Source organism: Oryzias latipes, chromosome 12 (assembly GCF_002234675.1).
Source record: "Oryzias latipes chromosome 12, ASM223467v1".
Taxonomy (NCBI): domain Eukaryota; kingdom Metazoa; phylum Chordata; class Actinopteri; order Beloniformes; family Adrianichthyidae; genus Oryzias; species Oryzias latipes.
Window position 1 is genome coordinate 10,018,384 of NC_019870.2, and position 19,929 is coordinate 10,038,312.

At 37.0% G+C, this 19,929-nt stretch overlaps 1 protein-coding gene across 1 annotated transcript; it reads right to left on the reverse strand.

The window, feature by feature from the left end:
• Nucleotides 1-716: 716 nt before the first annotated feature.
• lman1 (lectin, mannose binding 1) lies at nucleotides 717-14,683 on the reverse strand. Its single transcript, XM_004074716.4, has 13 exons — nucleotides 14,443-14,683; nucleotides 13,498-13,652; nucleotides 9,522-9,629; nucleotides 9,136-9,197; nucleotides 8,704-8,803; nucleotides 8,507-8,630; nucleotides 7,322-7,380; nucleotides 7,019-7,151; nucleotides 6,640-6,827; nucleotides 6,339-6,409; nucleotides 1,479-1,638; nucleotides 1,273-1,397; nucleotides 717-1,200 (listed from the first exon to the last, which is right to left on the reverse strand). The coding sequence occupies exons 1-13, from the start codon at nucleotides 14,651-14,653 to the stop codon at nucleotides 1,164-1,166; spliced, it is 1,533 nt and encodes a 510-aa protein (XP_004074764.1). The 5' UTR covers nucleotides 14,654-14,683; the 3' UTR covers nucleotides 717-1,163.
• Between the last annotated feature and the right edge of the window lie 5,246 nt (nucleotides 14,684-19,929).

The window sequence follows — 19,929 nt, forward strand, 5'->3', positions numbered from 1 at the left end:
TGTTCTGTTGTGATCAACTCTTACGCTAGGTTGACATTGGCTTCTGCAACTTGCGTTCAAACGGTCACTTCCAATGAAGTCTATCCAAATGTGTGCTTCACACATCTGCGTTCAAAACTCACGTTTATGAATTCCAATGCAAATTTTTAAGTCAATTATCAGGATCTACAAGGATCAACGCACATTTCTTGGACACACTTTGAAAGTTAAACCAGTTGAACTTTAACCAATCAGGAACTTGGATTTGGTAGGGATGTATTGATAGAATCCTTTTCAATTCATCAAAGTACCTACCGTTTGATTTGGTCATGTTGCTTTCCTGCTCAGATAATTATCAATTTTAAAAATTCCTATTCCCTTTATGTCAATGATTTATTTTACTGTTCAATTATAAAAAAAAAAAAAGATCTCAACATGAATATTTAAAAACTGGCTTGATTTAAGTCTTCCATCTTTCTTTGACCAGCTTCGTAAACCCGGTCACAGAGGTCTTCTTTGGAGCAGTCTTTTGATGGTGACTCATATTTGTTTAAAATCTATGCAACACTATCTATTAAAAATGCTTTTTTGAATTGTTGTACTTTAATTTAGTTCTAAATTATTTTGGATTCATTCATTACTAAATGCAAGAATGTTTTCATTGCATGATATTAATTTTGAAATCTGAAGTGCTGATGACAGAAGAAAAAGAAAACAATAAGGAGACCACACAGGAGCAGTTTCTGTCAACTATTTATGTAAATTGTTCAGGCAGACGGCACGTCAGATTTGAGACATTTGGGAAAACCTCAGCAGATGTCTCACATTAAAAGTTCGGCGGTATTTATTACAAAATTGCACATTTGAAAACATGTTTTTTGTTGCTTCAGTTTCATGGACTGGGACTGTGGCAGATTGCAGCTTTTGAACACAAACTAAGGCTGTATGACCAACCAAAAAAATACTGTAAGGGTCACGTGATATTTAATCGGAAATCCAGGACGGCGAGTCTCTCACAAGCATTCACACATTTCTCATTGATCAAAGTAAAAATCCTCTTAATTAAAACAAACAACTTCAAAAAAAAGTTCAAGTACAATAACTTACAATTTGAAAAAGAATTGTAAAGAAAAATTACGAAAATGGACATTCCCTCATGTGCACTTTGGGTGTCATGAACGCCATCAAAAGAACTTCTTTGCTGCTGCTTCTTGCTGACTTCTACAAAAAAAAAGAAAAAAAGTCTTAATGAAGTCCCTTAAATACATGTTATAATAAAAAAAGTGGCCTTACTTGTACATGACATAGCAGAAGAACAGAACCGACTGGATGACAACAAATATAGCAAAGTGAACAGTGGATAAGCAGGAAGGCATGGGAGGCATCTCAGGGCACTTCACCGCTTTTTCAGCAGGATTCTGGGAAAAACAGCTTGGATAGTTATTAATTTTAAACATGTTGAAGTGCAACAGTTTTTACGTTGTTTGAAATGAGATCACCTGGGCGTTACGCTGCGCCAGCTGCTCCACGTCCCTTTTCACTGCATGCAGATGCTCCTTGATGTCATTGAAATGCTGAATTGTTTCATATGTACCCATTCCAGCTGCATTCCCCTGCTGGACGGAACCGATCTGGTTCAAGGAGTTGTGGAAGGAGGTTCTGCAGAGAGGCAAGGACACAGACGACTAACTACGACGCGAAAAAGGAAAAAGAAAACGCTTCATCAGCCCTTCCAAACGATGGAAAAACATGGCTGCTGAGTGTTGCAAAACTTGGTGCCGGGTAAATATGCTGTGGGGTATTGTTCATTTCCAGCTGAAGAAATTGTCCAAAATTAATCCCTTAATCCCTGTTCACTGGAGGCTATACTTTCTCTAAGTAACAAAAAATAGAGAAATGACCATCTGATAAAAGGAGGTCATGATTACTAAATTAATCCCTTATAAAAACATGTTCTTACAACAGATTACAAGTGCAGCAGGTTAAGAAACAGAGCAGAGACTACACAGATCATCTAAAATCTCTTAGGGGCTAGCCATGATCCTAAATTAAAGTCAAAAAAGGATTTAGAAAAAAGAAGAAAAAAAAAGAAAAGAAAATGCATAATTTTCCATTATATATAAAATTTAGGACAAATACAGAAAAATGTTTTTTGAAAATGAGTTATAGGCCTTATTTTCTCTTATGCTCCTTTTGTTCAAATAAAACATCTGAGGCCTAAATAATTTTGTCGGTTTTAAAATTCATAACTATAACTCATTGATAGTGTAATTCTAGACAAAACATTGCATCTTCAAGACTGACATATGAAACAATATCTTCACGTAGATTCTTTTAACAAAAATATTCTTCTCATGAAAAAAATTGTTCTTGGTTTATTCTAGGAAATAAAGGAATGCATGAATGTAAATGTGAAGCTACACTTCATCTTTTGGGCACAGGGATACAAGTGCACCTTAAACAAGCAAAGCTTTCATTTTTTGCCTTTTTCAAATGAATAAAGACAGAAGAAAAAATAATTAAAGGATCAACATTATAGATTTAAATACATCTGCTGCATTTCAAATGAGTGGAAATGTAAAACTGACTTAAACCATGCAATAAAAAAAAGCTTTTAGCATATTAGAGCAAAATAATAATTAAAAAAACTCAACAGATCTTTTTCAGCAAAACATAAAATGGTCACCGTTGCCTCTCCGTTATCGTAACACGCAAACTTCTTGAAGTCCACAGCCCCTTCTCATGTGGGACTTCAGGAATATTTTAATTCCCCAAAGTCCTAACAGACATTCCTGCCAGCATTTTTATTTTTTTACTCGCCACTACCTTGATTTTTCTGTGTCTGCACCAAAGAGCTTTAAAGATTCACAAACGATCTTTTAATAAATAGGTTTGATCTTGTGGAGCAATCCTCCACAACAAAGTGATGCTTATATAGAAGAAATCTTACTGTTAAAACCCGGTCCTACCAGGAGTTCTCTGAAGACTCGAAGCTTCATTGAGGATCAAGACAAATGTCTGTAGTTCAACCAATCTAAGGACAAAATTATTATAAACTAAGATTTAGCTATTGATAAAACTTTATTTTTCTTGCAAGACAGACAATAATTTTTTTTCTTGAAACGAAGATGTTTTACTTTTAGTCAGTGAAATCTCTTTTATATATTTTAAAGACAAATTACACAGATTGCTCACAACAACAAGAATGGCTGACCAGAACCTCATAAGAAGTTTGTTAACTCCATTTTAAAAAAGAAGAAGACGGAGCTTCATTAATTCCGAAGGTAAGAAAAAAGGGGCAAGCTGCTTGCATTCAGCATATAATAAAACAATAAATTGAATAAAGCCATAAAAACCATCAACATTAAAATATTTTAGTAAAAATAGGAAAAAAATATTTCAAAATATGCTAAATCCATAAAATATTTAGAAATTAAAATCCAATACAATAAAACCATAAGAATGTCAATGATCAAAATTCTATATTAGGTTCTCAACTGTTGATTCTCAGTCAGGGAGTTGTACTGTCTTATAGCATTTCATCTTAATTCCCCCCTCCCAAAAAAAAAAAAAAAAAAACCCTTGGGAGACCTTTCTCCCCAGGGAGAGTCTAAGCCTGGATCACATTTCTCAACAAATTGCAATTTCTTAAAGTTGATTGCTTACAGGAACAAACCAATAAGTTCCCCCTATCATCTTAATCATCTAAGGCGATTGCGAAGGAAAAAGTGAGTTGACAAATGAAAAGAATTTTTAGCAATCTAAGCAGGAAGGCCCTTGGGAGGATTGAGACAAGAAACCAATTGGATGGAAACCATGTTTTGCTTGTATATGACAGATGTATTTAAAGACCTCTAATCTGATAGGGACAGAAACGGTGCTAAGATGCAGCCTTTTCTTGCGTTGCCACATGTCCAAAGTCTGAGACAGGGATGACATATAAACAAAATCTAATTTGTTTTACCGGAGGGGGAAAAAAAATAATTTAGAAAGAAAGTGAGCATTTATTAAACCCTAATCTTCATCTCCTACAAGTGACCCATTTATCAGCAGAAAGCCCCCTTTGTATGTGTATAGTCTGAGATGATGTCTAAGATAGAATCTGTTCAAAAGACGGGTCAGGATAAACCGTCTGTGAAGGAGCACAGATCAGTCTCTTTCATTAGCACTTTAGTGAGGACTATCTGCCAGCCCCTCAATGCATTTACTGCCAATCAGCTCATTATCTTCACAAACCTCCCTGTTAATGAGGTTCGGGAAATTTCACCTTTACCTTTGTTTGGCAACTTCAGCCAGATTTAAGAAATGAGTTGTGGGTCAACAGTGTGATGAAGAAAATCATGCCTACAAAAAAATAAAATCCCATTTGAGAATGAATGTTCCGGCTGTATTTAGGGCATTCAAACAGCTTGGTTCCTTTATGATACACGAGTCTGAGGGATTAACGTTACATAAAATAACATCTTTTAATATATTTTGATCAATTCTTTATGCAAATTTTGTGTTGAATGCCATACGTTTACATTCCTTTTAAGTCAAAGAGGTGATGTCACTAAATGTACAACTTTTAGTTAAACAAGCCTCAAAAACAAAAAAATAAACATCAGACGAAGCATAACTGAATTATATCTAAAGCTGAAGAAAATCCATAATCTGATATAGCGGTGATGAAGATTTTCCCTTTTCTTCTTTAAATCTGTTGCGTGTGCGCTTTGACTAAATCCTAAGACAACTAACACAGAAACACAAATGTCAGTGTCAATATATGCGCTTTAAACTGTCAAAATTACTTTGTGTACTCTAAATCAGGCTTACTTACTGTAAGGAGCAAAATCGACCCGTCATTTGAGACTTTGTTCCAGAAGGAGCAACACATTCAAATCCCTTAAGCTGTATTATCTTTGCATTCAATATCAGTTTATTTATTTATTTTATTTTTTAATTCTCAACTTGAAAGGGAAGCTACTTTTTAAGGTTTAAAAAGTATGAAGCATGTGTAATATTTGCTATTTGTCACAAACATGACAAAAGCAGAAATATTTTTAAGATTTCTGAAGCTGTAACTCTGCTAGAGATTAAAGATGGGGTGCAATACATTTTCAAAGAGTTAAGGAGAATTCCACCAGGGTTTCTCTGCTCCTCTGACTTTCGCATTGAAGCTCAACTAAAAATGCTGCAGTGAGTTTTTTATTTTGAAAGGTTTTGGGGCTGAAATGAAGGATGTGGTCCACAGATTGACAAATGAATGTCAAATCCCCAGATATTTAACTGTTTTACTGTCTTTCTTCAACAACAGTTAATCTCATTTGTCAGAGAGATTTACCCATTTTCAAAAAGGCTGATCCACGATTCACACGTCAGGTGCAGCCAGTTTCAATATTAAGTCAATTAGAAACAATCAGAGGTCATGGTGAAGCTCACGGTGAAGGTCAAGGTAGTGGAAGAGTCTCTGAGTGAGCTCATGAATTCATGAGATGTGATTGTGATCATTTTGTAGAACACTTTAAAATAAATCTGATCTCTCGACATCATTTTCTATGTATTGACCACGTAGCAGACGGGAATTGCATTTGATGTGTGTGCAGCTTCACAGTATTGCGAGTTAACATCACAACAAATTCAGGGCTAAAAACATTTTAAAAAGATTAAAGAAATAATTGGCTAAAATACAGCTTAATGCACCATGTATCTATCTCCGGTTACTGGGAACCACTGCCTGTTTACCTGGGTCAGGTGATCCACTAGTAAGAAGCTGCAATGACATGGGTATTAGTTAAGAAGCAGAACAGCTGCCCTTGAGCCAGGATTTGGGCATCCTCGACTTAAAGGGTCACCTGATCTTCCCTGATGAACAGATAACTTGCGGTGCTTTCAAAATAAAACTCTACTACCGTTTTCCATTGGTGGAGAAATTTCCAAAAACAATTCATGCATTTTGAATCAACCATTAGGGGAAAAGGTTTAGGGAAGTGAAACTAAAGTTTATCCCAGCAACAAAACACATCATCAACATTGTTCTTTGAGTTTTGTTAAATAATTAACAATGTAACATAAACTTCAACAGGTCAATGAAAAAATAAAACAAAGGCAGTGATATCCTTCTGAAGAGCAAACAAGGGTGTGTGAGTGGAAAAGAGTCATTAGATGAAAGACTGACTGTGGCCGCGGACGCAGACACCTGCAATGCTATAGCTATGACAACAAGAGGTTAAATATGATTTAAGAGATTTATCCCAAAGGATTACTCCTGTTTTTCCACAGTATTCTTGATCGCCGGTATGTTTGCTATAAATGTATGTTTGCTATAAATATCTTTTTTTTAAATGAAAATAAGAGCAATCATATGTGTTTGTGCTTACCTCAGCTCATTCAGGCTTTTAAGAACCTCCTGCTGCGTGGCTATGACAGAACCAAGCTGCTGAGATTCCACCTGAAAATGAAAAGCAAAAAAGCAGCTGTTCATAATTTTTAAAATGGATCAAATCATTTGATTAGCCTTTTTTAACTTTATACATATCTAAGTATATTTCAAGTGGTTTAATTTTTTCAAACACTTTTTTTTCTTGAGCAACATAATATAAAGCAGTCTGTTGTGAAAGGATTTATAAAAAAATCAAAATAAATAAATAAAAAAGAAACATGGCTGCTCTTCTTGCCCACCTGTCCGGACCCGGCACTAGTTGCCTTCTTATTGATCTCATCTGTTATGACAGAGACGTGTCTGCGCTGCTCATCCAGGATCATAGCCAGCTGTCTGTTGAGCTGCTTTATTTCCAGGTGGATCCGATTCTGGCCCTCAAAGACCTGACGGATCTCCCGCTCGTTCACACTTTCATACAAGTCCTCAACTGGAGAAGACAAAATTTAACAAAATAAATAAAATACAATAAAACACATGGAAATGTTACAAAATACACAATTTATTTAAAATTATTTGTTAACTTTTTTTGACAAATCATGCAAAATAGATAATAAAACCCCTGAATTAGTTTTTATGCGTGTAAAGTCTGAATCTTTTTCCTTAAAGGAGCAAACTAACTTGGCTCTCCTTGGACATTTGGGTGCTCCTTCTGAAATTCTTCCTTCTTTTTATCCAGCTCTTGCTGGAAGTTCTCAAATTCCTCCTGATATTTGTCCTTCTCTTCTTTAGGAATCTCAGCGTCGACTGAAGGCTGGAAAGGGCACGCACACACACACACACACACACACACACACACACACACACACAGTAAAACAGGGTGAACTTAACCACGCGCTTGTGAAGACACACAAAAGCAGAACTACAAAGAACTAAAGGAGCAAGTGACAAACAAGGAATTGGAAACTAAATAAATGTAGTTACCGGTTGCTGGCCTGGCTCTGTGAGTCTGAATAACAAGAAGGACAAAACATCGTGGTCATCTGATGGAGGCAACAAAAATCTCAATTAGAAAAATCACAAATATCAGAAAGGGACAAATTCATGACAAAATCCTGCAGTTTACCTCAAGGAGATCAAACCTACAGATAGTTTAAAGTTACCACTGCTGATTACTAATGTTTTCCTCTGTAATGTTCTTCTCTTGGGAAAGTTCTTTGAGACTAAAAATATATGCATTTATGAAAAAGTTTTACTAGAATCTTATAGTGGGAAATTACTTTAATGTTTTTCATTTAGTTTTGTAACTATATAAACAAAATGTAAAAAAAAAAAAACATCTCAGAAGAGTAAAATATCTAAAACCAGTTCTATATGAGATGAGCTAAATATTTACTTTTCAGAAACATAAAATACATGGACTTAGATTAGCAGAATTTTTGTTTCCTCATTTGCCTGACCAATAACTTTAAACTAAATTAGAAAGATTTCCAACGAGATCTGGAACTGGAACTGAATTGTGGGAAAATAAAACTTGAGAAACATGTTCCCATTTATTAAAAGTAGGGATGTCCAATTCGATCATATATTCTGAAATAGGGCTCGATCCCAGTCTCAGACTCGATCATAATGGGATTTTGTATCTCGATCAGAGATTGGATATTTATTGCATCATTATGATGATCAGTAGTATACATTAAGCTTATTATTACGGATACATTTTCTGCTACAAGTCTGTAATACATGAACGGAACATTTATGCTACAACAACGATTTTCAAAAAGAAAGTCACTTTTCAATATAATAATTTTTAATATACATATGAAGATCCCACAGCTGCAGTCACCAAACCTTCTCCCATCACTAACTATAATCAATTTGTACTAGTTAATTCATTCTTTTTTTTCCAGTGGATAGCTGCACTATTTTAACCTGATCGCTCAAGCTACTTCAAAAAAGTGCTCTGGTAAGGTGTTAAATGAGTAAAGAAGGTTCATAAAATAAAAATAAAAAACCTGCAAGTTTTTATCAAATTTGTTTATTTTTTTCCGATGCCTTACATAATTATCTAATCTGGACTCGCTATTGGCAGATACTAAAAATCAATGGGATTGGGGCCAAAGAAACCTGATGGGGACATCCCTAAATAAAAAAGGAGTAGAGTAATACCTGCTAAACCGCCAGTGGCAGCTGAAATGCCAAAGAAGCCCTCCGTAGGAATGACCATGTTCTCCACCTTTGTGCAGAACTCATAATCTTCCTTGTCTGGAGTGAAACCGTTGTTGATCATGACCTGATAAAAGAACATAAATGTTGCTTTTTCTCTCTCGTGGACATCTTTTTGTGGCGCATTTATTCCCTTTTACCGTCAGTGTTTTCTTGTAGTAGGTGACTTTGGCCCTGATGGGATACGGTTTGTTGCGGAAGTCCCGTAAACATGAACCAAGGGCTTGTGTGGAACCGTCACTAGATTTAAAAAAATAATAATAATAAATCCTATCACTTAAATGATTCGGCTGTGTACAAACCTGATAAAAGACAAGAAAGTTTATTAGTTAGGTGAACAACAACACATGTTTTTGTAAACACTTCTTTAGAGGCGATGTAAACACTATGAACTGTAAGACGAGCTGGAATGGCACTGAAAAAGTGATTTAAAGCTTTCACTCGCCCTGGGGAGATTAGGAAAGATAAAGGATTATTTACTTTCCAAGCAAATATAATCATATTTTCTAATCTTCTTTAAGTTGCTGAAATTTGAGTTGGTGATCAGAGGAGAGAAAAAGAAATTCACTTACTTTTGGTGGTCATAAACAAGGTTGCCATTGTTTCCAACGACAATGATAGCGGGGTTATTTTTCTAAAAAAACACACAGAAAACAAGACATGTTAATCCAGAAGCCATCAGAAAATAGGTAATCTTTTGGTTAATTTACTTTAGAAGTTAAATCCAATACCTGTGTGTAAAACAAAAAAACATTTTGCATAAACTAACAGATTTAAACAAACTCATTTTCAGACAAAAACATCACCTTCCAACATTTTTTCCCACAGATTTCTATTACGATGATCACATCAGCCGACAACAACAAGGAAAGCAATTTTTGCCTCTTTTTTCCCAAAGAAAAATCCTAAACCAGCCTCAGTAAATGTCAATGACGAAAAAAGAAATGTGAGCACAAACCTTTGCGTCATTGTCAAAGGAATCAAAGAAGATTCCAACTCCGTCCCAGCGATCGGCAGCGCCGTACACAGGACCATCAATACCTTGTGCGGTGGAGAACCACACAGCCTGTTGGGTAAAAAGAAAATGTGAAAAACATTTTTGAAAAAAAAAGACAGTCAACAGTAATAAAATAAAGATAATTTTATTAAGTAAAAAAGAAATTAACAGAAAAACAAAATTACAAAGTAGAGTTACAAACACATTTTTTAATCTTTCTTTTAGTCTGTTTTAAAGTTAGAATTGAAGTATGCTTTGCCATATAACTTTGAATTTGCAAAATATCTTTTATTGTTGAGACGTAAAAAAGATCTGGATACCAAATTATAAATTGTTATGTTCACACGTCCATTTAAGTTGCCATTTCTAAAGAAAAGCCTATGTAAACACACATTAAATGGTTCTTAACTGGTTCATTAACTTCCGTGTTGTAAACTCATGTATTCACGCATACCAACACAAGTTTCTACATGCGGCCATTGGACGTGCATTAAGAGTTAAACCAGCTGGAATTTAACCAATCAGGAATTCGGTGATATGTGGATGGCGTCCGTCCCCTTTAATTCACAGAAGTGCCAAGTGCTTGAAAATTGATCATGGAGGAGAATTAATAACTGTGGTTTGTGCTTGGCTGGAACTTTAGGACATCAAATCAAGTTTAGAGCAGGAATCGTGAGATTTGCACCGCTTTGACATTTCGCTCCAAGTCTCTTCCAACTGTAGGTGGTGGACATGCGCTAGTAAACAGTAGAAAAGACAAGACGACCGGCTGGACATGGTCTTTCTTTTAGTGTGCTAAAATGTAAGGGGGGGGGGGGGGGGGGGCACACTAATCAACTATTTATTTATAAAATAATCTTTATATAAAGTTTGGTCATTTCAACACTCTTGTTTTTCATTGACAGCGGCTGCTTGTATATAAATATATAGTTTTCTCTTTTTTATATAGTGATCACCTCAAACAAACTTTTTAGATTTTTCTTAATTAGTTTGAGGAAAAAGAAATAGTCTCGTTTGTCTTTACGTGTTGTTCTCCAGTTGTTTTTGTTGTGCTTTAATCCATTAAGACCTGAGGGCCCCTTGACTGCAATACCTATGTTATGCCCCAGGTTTTAGTGGATTAACATGTCATCATCCGCACATTTCACATACATTGTCCCAGATTACAGACAAAAGCACTGCTACAGTTTTATAAACAATGTCCTTTGTGGACTTAGTGTAGTTCTGATGCTTCCTACTCTGGTGGGTAAAGTAAAAAATAAATAAAAATACATATTTTGTGATGGGTCCTAACTTTTTTACTTGTTTTCATTGCGTTTAACTCACTTTTACACGGTCACTTTTCTTTTTATTGGCTTATTCAGACTTGAAAAGGATTAATTTACAAACTGGTAAACAAAAAGTCCTTTATATGAAACACAATTCTACAATAAAGATTAATTACATGAAAAAGTTGGTGTGTAACCCTTGTGCTATCCTAGGCACTTTAATATTGGGAGTTGGGTCATCTAGACCCACTAGACAGTGCGCTGAACCTTTTTTCTTCAATGATTTGTGATCTTCACTGGTGTCCATGGATTACATGAAATCTTTCCACCTTTATCCACCTTTGTCATGGTAGGGAGAACACGTTAATGTAAGGGTGGGGTCATCTAAGATAGCACCAGGGTTAAAGACCCACTCCAATGTAATTCAGGTTTTTGGGGTTTTCAGCATTTTTCTTATGATGGACATATGTAAAAGAATTTACGATTGAAACTGGATTTCTGAGTATTACTTTGCTGTGATCTTTCTGCTGTTTGAAATTTGTTGCAGAGAATAGAACTTCAGGGCCACCGTAGTCAATTCTTTAACACCAGTAAAGTGGCAGCAAACATGAAGAACACGTTTTTATCCGCTGACAAACGTTGATTACGTAAATCCTTCTCAACTGCGCCGTGTTGTATATAAACTCAGGGCTGCTTTTCTCCGCTTCAGAATCCGGTGGATTTACGTTAAATGCGTTCACGGTTGAAAAGTTGCGGTAGACGAAAGAATGTTAACGCTGGAGCTGAAGGTCCAAACTTTAAGAATTTTAACTGACTTTTTTGCATTTGCTCCAACTGTCGTCAGCACTGGGCATGTGCGCACGGACCCAAACTGAAAAAATGTGTAAAATAAAAAACCACAAAAATAACCAATGATTCCTGTTTGAGGGGTGTTACACCTGCACACACATGCGGGAATGAGACTTTTAAACCCCCAACAGAATGGCAGGGCCCACCATGGATTTTTTAGGCGCACCATTGGAAAATCCAATCACACGAGCGCCATATTGATCGCACTCAAACGCACCTTTATTATTGTGTTATATTAAAAAATCATACACGTTTACTTAATTTAGACTTTTTTTTAAGAGCTTTCAGGAAGAATGATCAATTCTTTGTATTGATAGAATATGACTAGTTAAACAGAGCTTCTAGTAATGACTAAAGTAGGTCAGTTAAATACATTTGTCTTTTACATTTTCAATGGAATATGTGGCAGAGGACATCAACAAAGCCAGCTCAGATGTGAGCTTGCACTTTCAGAAAGTAATCCATCCACTGACTTGAGACTGGATCGAAAGATCATTTGTGTTTCTCTATTTTTATTTATTCATTCATTCATTTTCCACCTTTTGTCCCTTTCGGGGTCACGGGCTGCTGGAGCCTATCCGGGCCACTTATGGGTGAAGGCAGGCGCCCCCCTGGACAGGACGCCAGTCTGTTGCAGGGCCACAATCACACATCCATTCACTCTTACACTCACACCTACGGACAATTTAGAGTTGCCAATTGACCTATGAAGCATGTTTGTGGACAGTTCTCTATTTTTAACTTTAGGGAATCAAACGCAAATGGCGGTTGGTTCAAATAGAATTAGGACGCAGTCAGAATTTTAACAACATTGATTTTTTTTCTTCACAAGCTTAAAGACCCATTCCAATGAAAATTGTTTTTTTTTTAGTGATTTTTAAATATTCTAGTAGCATTTTTCTTATGATGTTAAATACACGCCAACAGTCCAGCCCACATCTCAGAGGCGATTTTCTGATGAACTCCTGCCGCTCTGCTGAAAATTAAAAAATGACAAGCTTTTTGATTTTGGCTAAAAACAGAATAATCATAATTTTAAAAAAAACAACACTGGGGCTTTTACAGTGGATCAAAATATAGTTAGAGAAGGACTTTAAAGCCTGCGACTACTTTAGTGACTGTAGTGAAGTGCTGTCGTTATGGAGGAATAATAAAATATTTTTTATATTTATTGCATCAATAATAAAACATGTTAGACTACTGGGAGGACCTTATGGTAGTTCTGGCTCCAGAGTCCAGATTTGAACCAAAAGGAAAACAAATTGGAATCTAAAATATCGGTTCATCATCAGGATTTGTGTGATTGTTAATTGGGTGGTTGTTTCAAATTCTTTCTTCTTGGTGTATTGAAGACAAACATTTCCTGTTTAGAGGAAGGTAAATGACTAGAAACAGGTCATTTTGGCAAGTAAACACCAGGTGAATTTTTACCGAAGCAAACATTTCTAAAACTCTCAAAATTGAACCAATGGATATTAGCACCACATACCGTACTTTGTCCCTTAAAATGCAGCCAATAGTAAAACAAAAGCAGCACAATTTTCCCATCATGCCTCTGATTGTATTGATATGAATGTTAGCTGTGTTGTTAGAAAGCACCAGGGTTCTGAGTTCCCAAAAAAGAAAGAAACCAAAAGAATAACAGCTCATTTTATTCATCTAAAACTCTTTCTTTGGACAGTTTGTCACTTTTTGAGCCTTTTATTGGTGTTTTGCTTGAGATGATTGAGGAGACCTGAAAATGTTTTGTGTCTGCCAACACTATGACATAAGCACTTATCTGAATAATACGACTCAGCCTAAATGGGAATCCTGCTTACCAAACCGTCTGCTCCTGTTCTGCCTCTCCCGGAGACTCTGAAGGTCACCTCGGCCTCCCAGTGTTCAAAGTTGACTTTGTTTTTTGTCCACACAGAGCCCCTCTGACTCCTGAGGGACGGCGTGATGCGCACCTGATCAGCACTTGGAATGGCACCTGGAACAAACAGTAAGGAGGTGTGTGATAATAAAGAAAATGTAAAAGAGGAAAAAAATAAGTTGAGTTGCCATAACAAATACATTAGATTGGATGGACAAGAACAGTAAAACCAATTTTCACTAAAAATGAGAAAAAAATTGGTATTTGGATTAACATAAAAAATAGTCATTTAATAAAAATTCTAAATGAATGAATTCACTAAAAGCTTTAACAATAGCTACGTAGCTATTATTGAAGTCAGTAAAGGGGAATTTCTTACAAGATAGAAAATGGGGTTGGATGCTTCAAGTTAAAGATAATGATGATTCACTAATTTATAGGGCTAAGAAAATAAGTAATATTTAGGCTCTTTGTTTTTTTTTCCTTTGAATTTGGGGGACTAGAATAAAACATGGAGAGAAACAAGTGTATTTTCTGAGCAGTTTGACAGTAAACTGATGTTATTTGTGGCCTTTGATCCAAACTGGTGGAAACAATCATATGCTCATGTCAGCAGCTGGACAACTCACTGTATGATGCAAGAATCCAAAGGCCTGTCATTGCACGAATGAGTTTGCATTCACACTATCATTTAACATTTTTAGAATTATTTATTCTCTAAATACACAAAAGGCGCACTTTTACAGCTTTAGGGGTTTCCTGGTGCACTTTTGAATGAAACTAGCAACGGGCGTTTGGATAATACGAAAATAAAAAGGCTCTAAAGATCTTTGGCGTTATTGCTAAAAACGTGTACAGACATCTCGATTCGGTTCTGTTTGATGACAGGTGGTGGAAACAAACTTACTTCCACCGTGAATCCAGAATGGGATACTGCCGTCAGACTGCGCCAGGTGTGGTCCTTTGAAGCTGTATTTGTACTCGAACCGGCGGTGAGGGGGCTCTTCTGACTTCGACCCATCCGTAGCGACGTCGGCGACACTGCGGTGAAAAGTTACAGCTGCCAGAAAACTTAAAACGAAGTAGAGAGCCGGCCGCTGTGATACGCACACCGCCATGTTTCTGTATCACTGCTGACGTAGCGCTCAGAGCGGAAGCACCATGGGAAACCTGCAGGGCCAACAGGGCGTTTTCTGATTGGATGAGGTTCTTTTTGACCCGCCCTCCTTTTATCTGTCAATCACAGCACGACTGAAGCTTGACCGCCAAGCATGGCAGCTAAATATTGCTTTAACATAAAAAAAATACAATAAATTTAATTAAATAAATTCGAAAAATACGAATTTAAATGGGAAAACAACAAAAAAATAAAGATAAAATGTTTGATACATAATTAAAATGAAGCAGCACCTTTAAATTAGCTTTAACATTTTCAGTCTTCCATACAGCTCTTTGACAGGTTTAGTGGTTTATACAGTCAAGATTGGAGTCTGGATGACTGACTATTAATATCAAAATTATTCATCTTTCTTGTCATTTGTAAAGTTTATTAAAAATATGTATTACAAAACAAAATTAAGTTCAATAATTTGGTGGTAAATCAATAAGACACTAAAAGCAATAAGTACTAAAAAAAGATGCCACTGCCTAACTATGTAGCCACATGGGGGCTAAAGTCTGGGTCCCCCAGTGTTGGCTCTCTAGCAGTGGTTGTCTCTCTTGCAGCTTTGGAACTCTCTTCCGACGCCACAGCTGTTAAAGACATCCCTGTTACACACAACCGAGTTCGCTTATCAGTTCTTAAACCACATGTGTCAAACTCAAGGCCCGCTATCAATATAACCTAACCTGACAGAATCAAATTTAAAAAAGATTTATGCTAGAGGAACAAGCAAACATCCGTTTTCTATGCAACTGTAATTGTCACTTAAAAAAGTTATAGTAAATAAATAATGAGTTATTTAACATTAAGGAGTAGTTGCATTTATTTTTTTATTACATTTAGTTACATGTATAAGTTATATGTGGCCCTTTGAGGACAGCCACTATGCTTAAACAATGGACACACAGGAGACATGTTACTCAGAACTTGCAGTCACTTGGTCTTCACCACGAGGAGGGGGTCGCCCCTTCCTTTTTGTTTTCAACTGCGTGTAAAACATTGGCGTATGCTTACGTAATAACGTAATCAAACACATTCATACAAAGGTCGTCTACAGTGACAGACATCGCACTCTGACACCCAGTGCCAGTCCATAGCATGGACAAAATACAGGGAAGGACATCCGGCGCAAAAATCTCTGTCAAAGCACCTGTGCAAGTCAGGGAAAAGTCGAACAACAGACAAGTAGACAAGGTGAACAACAGCTCAGTTGTCATAAAACTGTGTTTTCGCCTTTAATATTCACAGATAAAATCATTTATATCTTATAAAATTTTAACAGTCAAAGCTTTGAATTACAGTAGTTGTCAGGACTTTAAACTGCACTTCTGTAACAAGTTGAGGAAAAAGACGTGTTCTTTAGCAAAACCTGAGTGGAACTGTGCAAGAGATTTCTTCAGTTTTCTACACACGCACGCTTTTTTTCTCCTGAACTTGAGGATAGAAAATAAAGTAAAAGCCAGATATTCACCTTGCTCTTTGAAACATACGGTAGTTATTTGTGGAGTTGAACGCTATCAGCTTTTGCTAAGTTAATCTAGTCAGCATGATTGAATTACATCAAAAAGGAAATTTCACATCATCATGTCCCTAATTTAGACCTAAAACAGTTTATTTAAATCACCATTAACTATATTATACTGTAAATAATAACATGTCGCTGATGTAATTTCTCTATGTGAGTCTGGCCCTTTGGTTCCCCCTAAAGTATACCAAGACCCCACTGCCAAAGGGGAACAGAGTTTGCATGTTGAGTTCAGGCTAACTTTTACACATAAACACAGCAAACTGTCCAAGGAAATAAAACCTGGTTTGAAGCAAAGCTACTGATCTGGATACATCCTAAATGAATGAATGTTCACACCATCCAAATGAAGCAGAACATAAGAAAACAAATAGAAACAAATAAATAGCCCAATGTAAAGGCACCCTCTTGTTTTTCATACCAGTTAGTCTCAATCACTGACTTTTTGACTGCTAGATGTGCAACTCCTGAGGGTGTTAAATAATTCCAGATTACTAGCCATCCACACCTGACAGTTGTTATTAGGGGTCAATGCTGGCCTGTTCTTAGTTTTTTTTTTTTTGGTAAAAACTGTTGTTTGTTGTGAAGGGTGTTTACATTAATAATCTTTAAATTAGCTCATTTAACTGAAAGATCTTTTTTGTGAAATGGGCTTCACAATGTGCCTGCCGTGTTTTTTTCCAACTCTATTCATTAAACAAACAGTTTTATGGCGTAATATATAGAATTTGTTAATGGGCTGTACGGTAGTTAGATTCTTTTTAAAACTGGCCTTTGACCTGATCATTTACAGTTGGATTCATGAAATCTAGGACTGCAACTCGTTCAGTTTTCTCACCACTCTTTCTTTTAAGCGCAAATGTAATCTTAACCAATCATGAAAACAACATTGAACAATAACAGCCAAGGATATCAAATGTATAAAGCCAAACTGTCATTTTAAAAAAAAAGTAAATTTAATTTAAACAGTCGTGATTGGGACTCTGTTTCTATTGGTTTGTCTCTAACACTTGACCTCCTGACCTCACCGTGGGTTAAATGCCATGTGACAGGAGCTTATTCTGTATTTCTGTGGTAATGGTTTCCTCTTTGCAGTTACTTTAGCAGTGATTTGTAAATGCAAGAAAGACTGATGTATGTCATTTAATTTTTACAGATGTTTGATTAAAGCTACTAAAATATGTTGGTTTAAAATAAATGTCATTTATTTCTCTAAACAAAAAGAAATCCATTATTTGATCATTTTCACAGCTTTGGTTTCATAAATCTTCAAGTAACCATTTTAACATGCTTCTGTAAAAAGCATCAGACAGGTTGTCAGTTTGCAGCAGGTTTCAGTGACTGTTGCGTAAATATTACGCTTGCTGCAGTTGTGATGGCTGGCTGCCTGACCTTTCAGGGGGAAGTGAAAGCCTCAGTGGGCCAAGAAAGATGACACAATTGTGTTGTTCATTTTCTATTTTCTCTGACCAACTTCCTCCTGTTGCTTTTAGAGGAGCAGCATCAGCGTGTGGGCCTGTGATTACGGGTTCAGGGGTGGGACTTTAACAAAAAGGGCTTTTGTAGTGAGACTAATCTGGGATTTCTGACTTTTCTGGCAAATGATCAGCAAACGAAGACCATTGACCAACGCATTTAACTAGGACTGTTCAGACCACACATCAAAGGTAAAGAGTCACTCGTTTTGCCCCATTAAATTCTAAAATACCACTGAAGACTTTGCACAAAAGTTGAAATCCTTACTCATCCAAAAGTGTAACAAGTGGATTCAGAGACCAGAGAAAATAGAGGCCTCATGCTTTGTCTTGGAAGCCCTATTTAGAGAGTTAAACCACATTCTTTGTGAGGAAATGTAGGATTTGAATAAAAAGCAATGCAAATCGATCCATTTAGATGGGAACAATAAGAACCTGTAGGACGTTAATGGGTCACTGAAACCGTGAAAGGCCCATCACAGAAGGCAGGACAAATATTTGGCCAGTGAATTATACAGTGCTGGAAAGAAAGTAATCCTGAAAGTGACAGCGAGTTTGCTTCTGTTTGCAAAAGGGAACAAATGTATTGTTGTCTCCTATTTAAGAATATGTTTACCTTTTTGTTTACCTTTTTTGCCATGCCATGCTACTTCTGGGTATTTTTACCACTCAGATTACTCAATTTTAGACACTCCAAACCAGCCTTAACGATAAAAACAAACAGCTGTTGTGTTGTGGACAGGGCTTTTGTTTCTGGGATTCAGGGGATCTGAAGATGTTTGGATTAGCCGCCTCTGTTCAGGGGGAAAGGGAAAGTGACTTGCCACCTCCCACTGTGGCACCATGCTATGACGCCTGTTGCGTGATGGTGTTTATTCATACCCGAAAAGCAAAAGCAACCTATTACCACATGAAATAGATGTCTATGGACGAGGCAGCATGCTGAGGAAGCGTCCTTGAGTTGAACCTGTTGTGTTAATCTTCTTTCATTTAATCGGAGTACTTGATTTTTATGATACATTTACCATTCAGTGAACCAGACTTCCCTGCAAAAAACAATCTCAAATTATTATTCTGCATTAGAGCTTTGCTGCTGTATTGTATGTGAGCTCAGTTGTGCACTGCACATGGGCCACATACTCATTCTGAACAAAGCCGAAAGACTAAACTTTTATTTCAGATTGCTTCAACACAGTCCAGTGTGGTCCAGGCATGAGAGGGCACTTGTTGCCCACTGAGGACTTTGCCACATTCATTCGAGGAGCAGCCCATTCTCATTATTAACAGACACACTAAACGATGGGCCCCAGACAATACAGAACAGATCCCTTTATGCGCACAAGTGCTCAATGTTTCGGCAACCACTGCTTGCCCTCTACCACTCCTGCTTCTTTTTAGATACCTGCACAGAAGTGAAAGATGTGGAGGACACAAAAGGTATCCTCAACTTTCCTTTACTCCCATTCTGAGGGACGGGCCCAATTTGAAGCTTTTATTTGTGCAAAGCCTCTTATTAACTCTGCTCATGCTGCCTCCCTCGGCTTGCCATCGCTTAAGTACTGGGTGTTGTAAAAAAGCTACCAATTAGACACTCATCAGCTCCAATTAGAGTAGACAAAACCTGAGTAAAGATAACTCAATGAGAGGGAGGACTGCAAAGGTGAGGGCTTTGTGTGCATCTGTACAGAAGGTGCGTGTTTGTGCACATGTGTGGACACTGGGCTGGCACAACATGGTTTTTTAATCGCTGAAGGAGCTTGTGGCCATTCAGTGTGACCCACCGCGGCACAGGTCCATTCACTCTCCGGGCTCCTCAGCAGACCCTTTTCTCAGGGCTAAGTGTTGTTGTGCTGGGAAGACAGGCCCCCCAGGAGTCCCAGAAAGAGAGCCATTCAATCCTCTCTACCTGTTTGTTACATGTAAAGCACTTAGGCTTGGGCAGATCTCTCATTATTTTCTCCTTCACTCTCAATACTTCCTTAAACTTAGGCCTCAACAAGAGCAGACTCTTTTTTTTTTTTTGGAGGGAGGGGGTATAAGGGGGTGCCTTTCACCTCATTAGAAGTGAATTTGCACTGTTTTCTAATTATGTGGAAGGGAAACAACGTTTTTTTTTCTTCCCCCAACTATAATCATCAATGAACGGAAGATTTTTGGGGCAGTTCATGTGCCGCCCACACTGATGTATTAATTAATGAATTGAGTAGCACTAATTTCTGCCTTTTCCTGTAT

Bases quoted from the DNA above. Each gene is read 5' to 3' on its own strand.
- lman1 (XM_004074716.4), bottom strand. From the start codon at position 14,653: ATGGCGGTGTGCGTATCACAGCGGCCGGCTCTCTACTTCGTTTTAAGT. The intron at 1,639-6,338 runs GTAAGCACAAAC...GCCTCTCTGCAG, and splicing joins AAAAGCCTGAATGAGCTGAG to AACCTCCTTCCACAACTCCT. The intron at 1,201-1,272 runs GTAAGGCCACTT...TTTTTTTTGTAG, and splicing joins TTCTGCTATGTCATGTACAA to AAGTCAGCAAGAAGCAGCAG.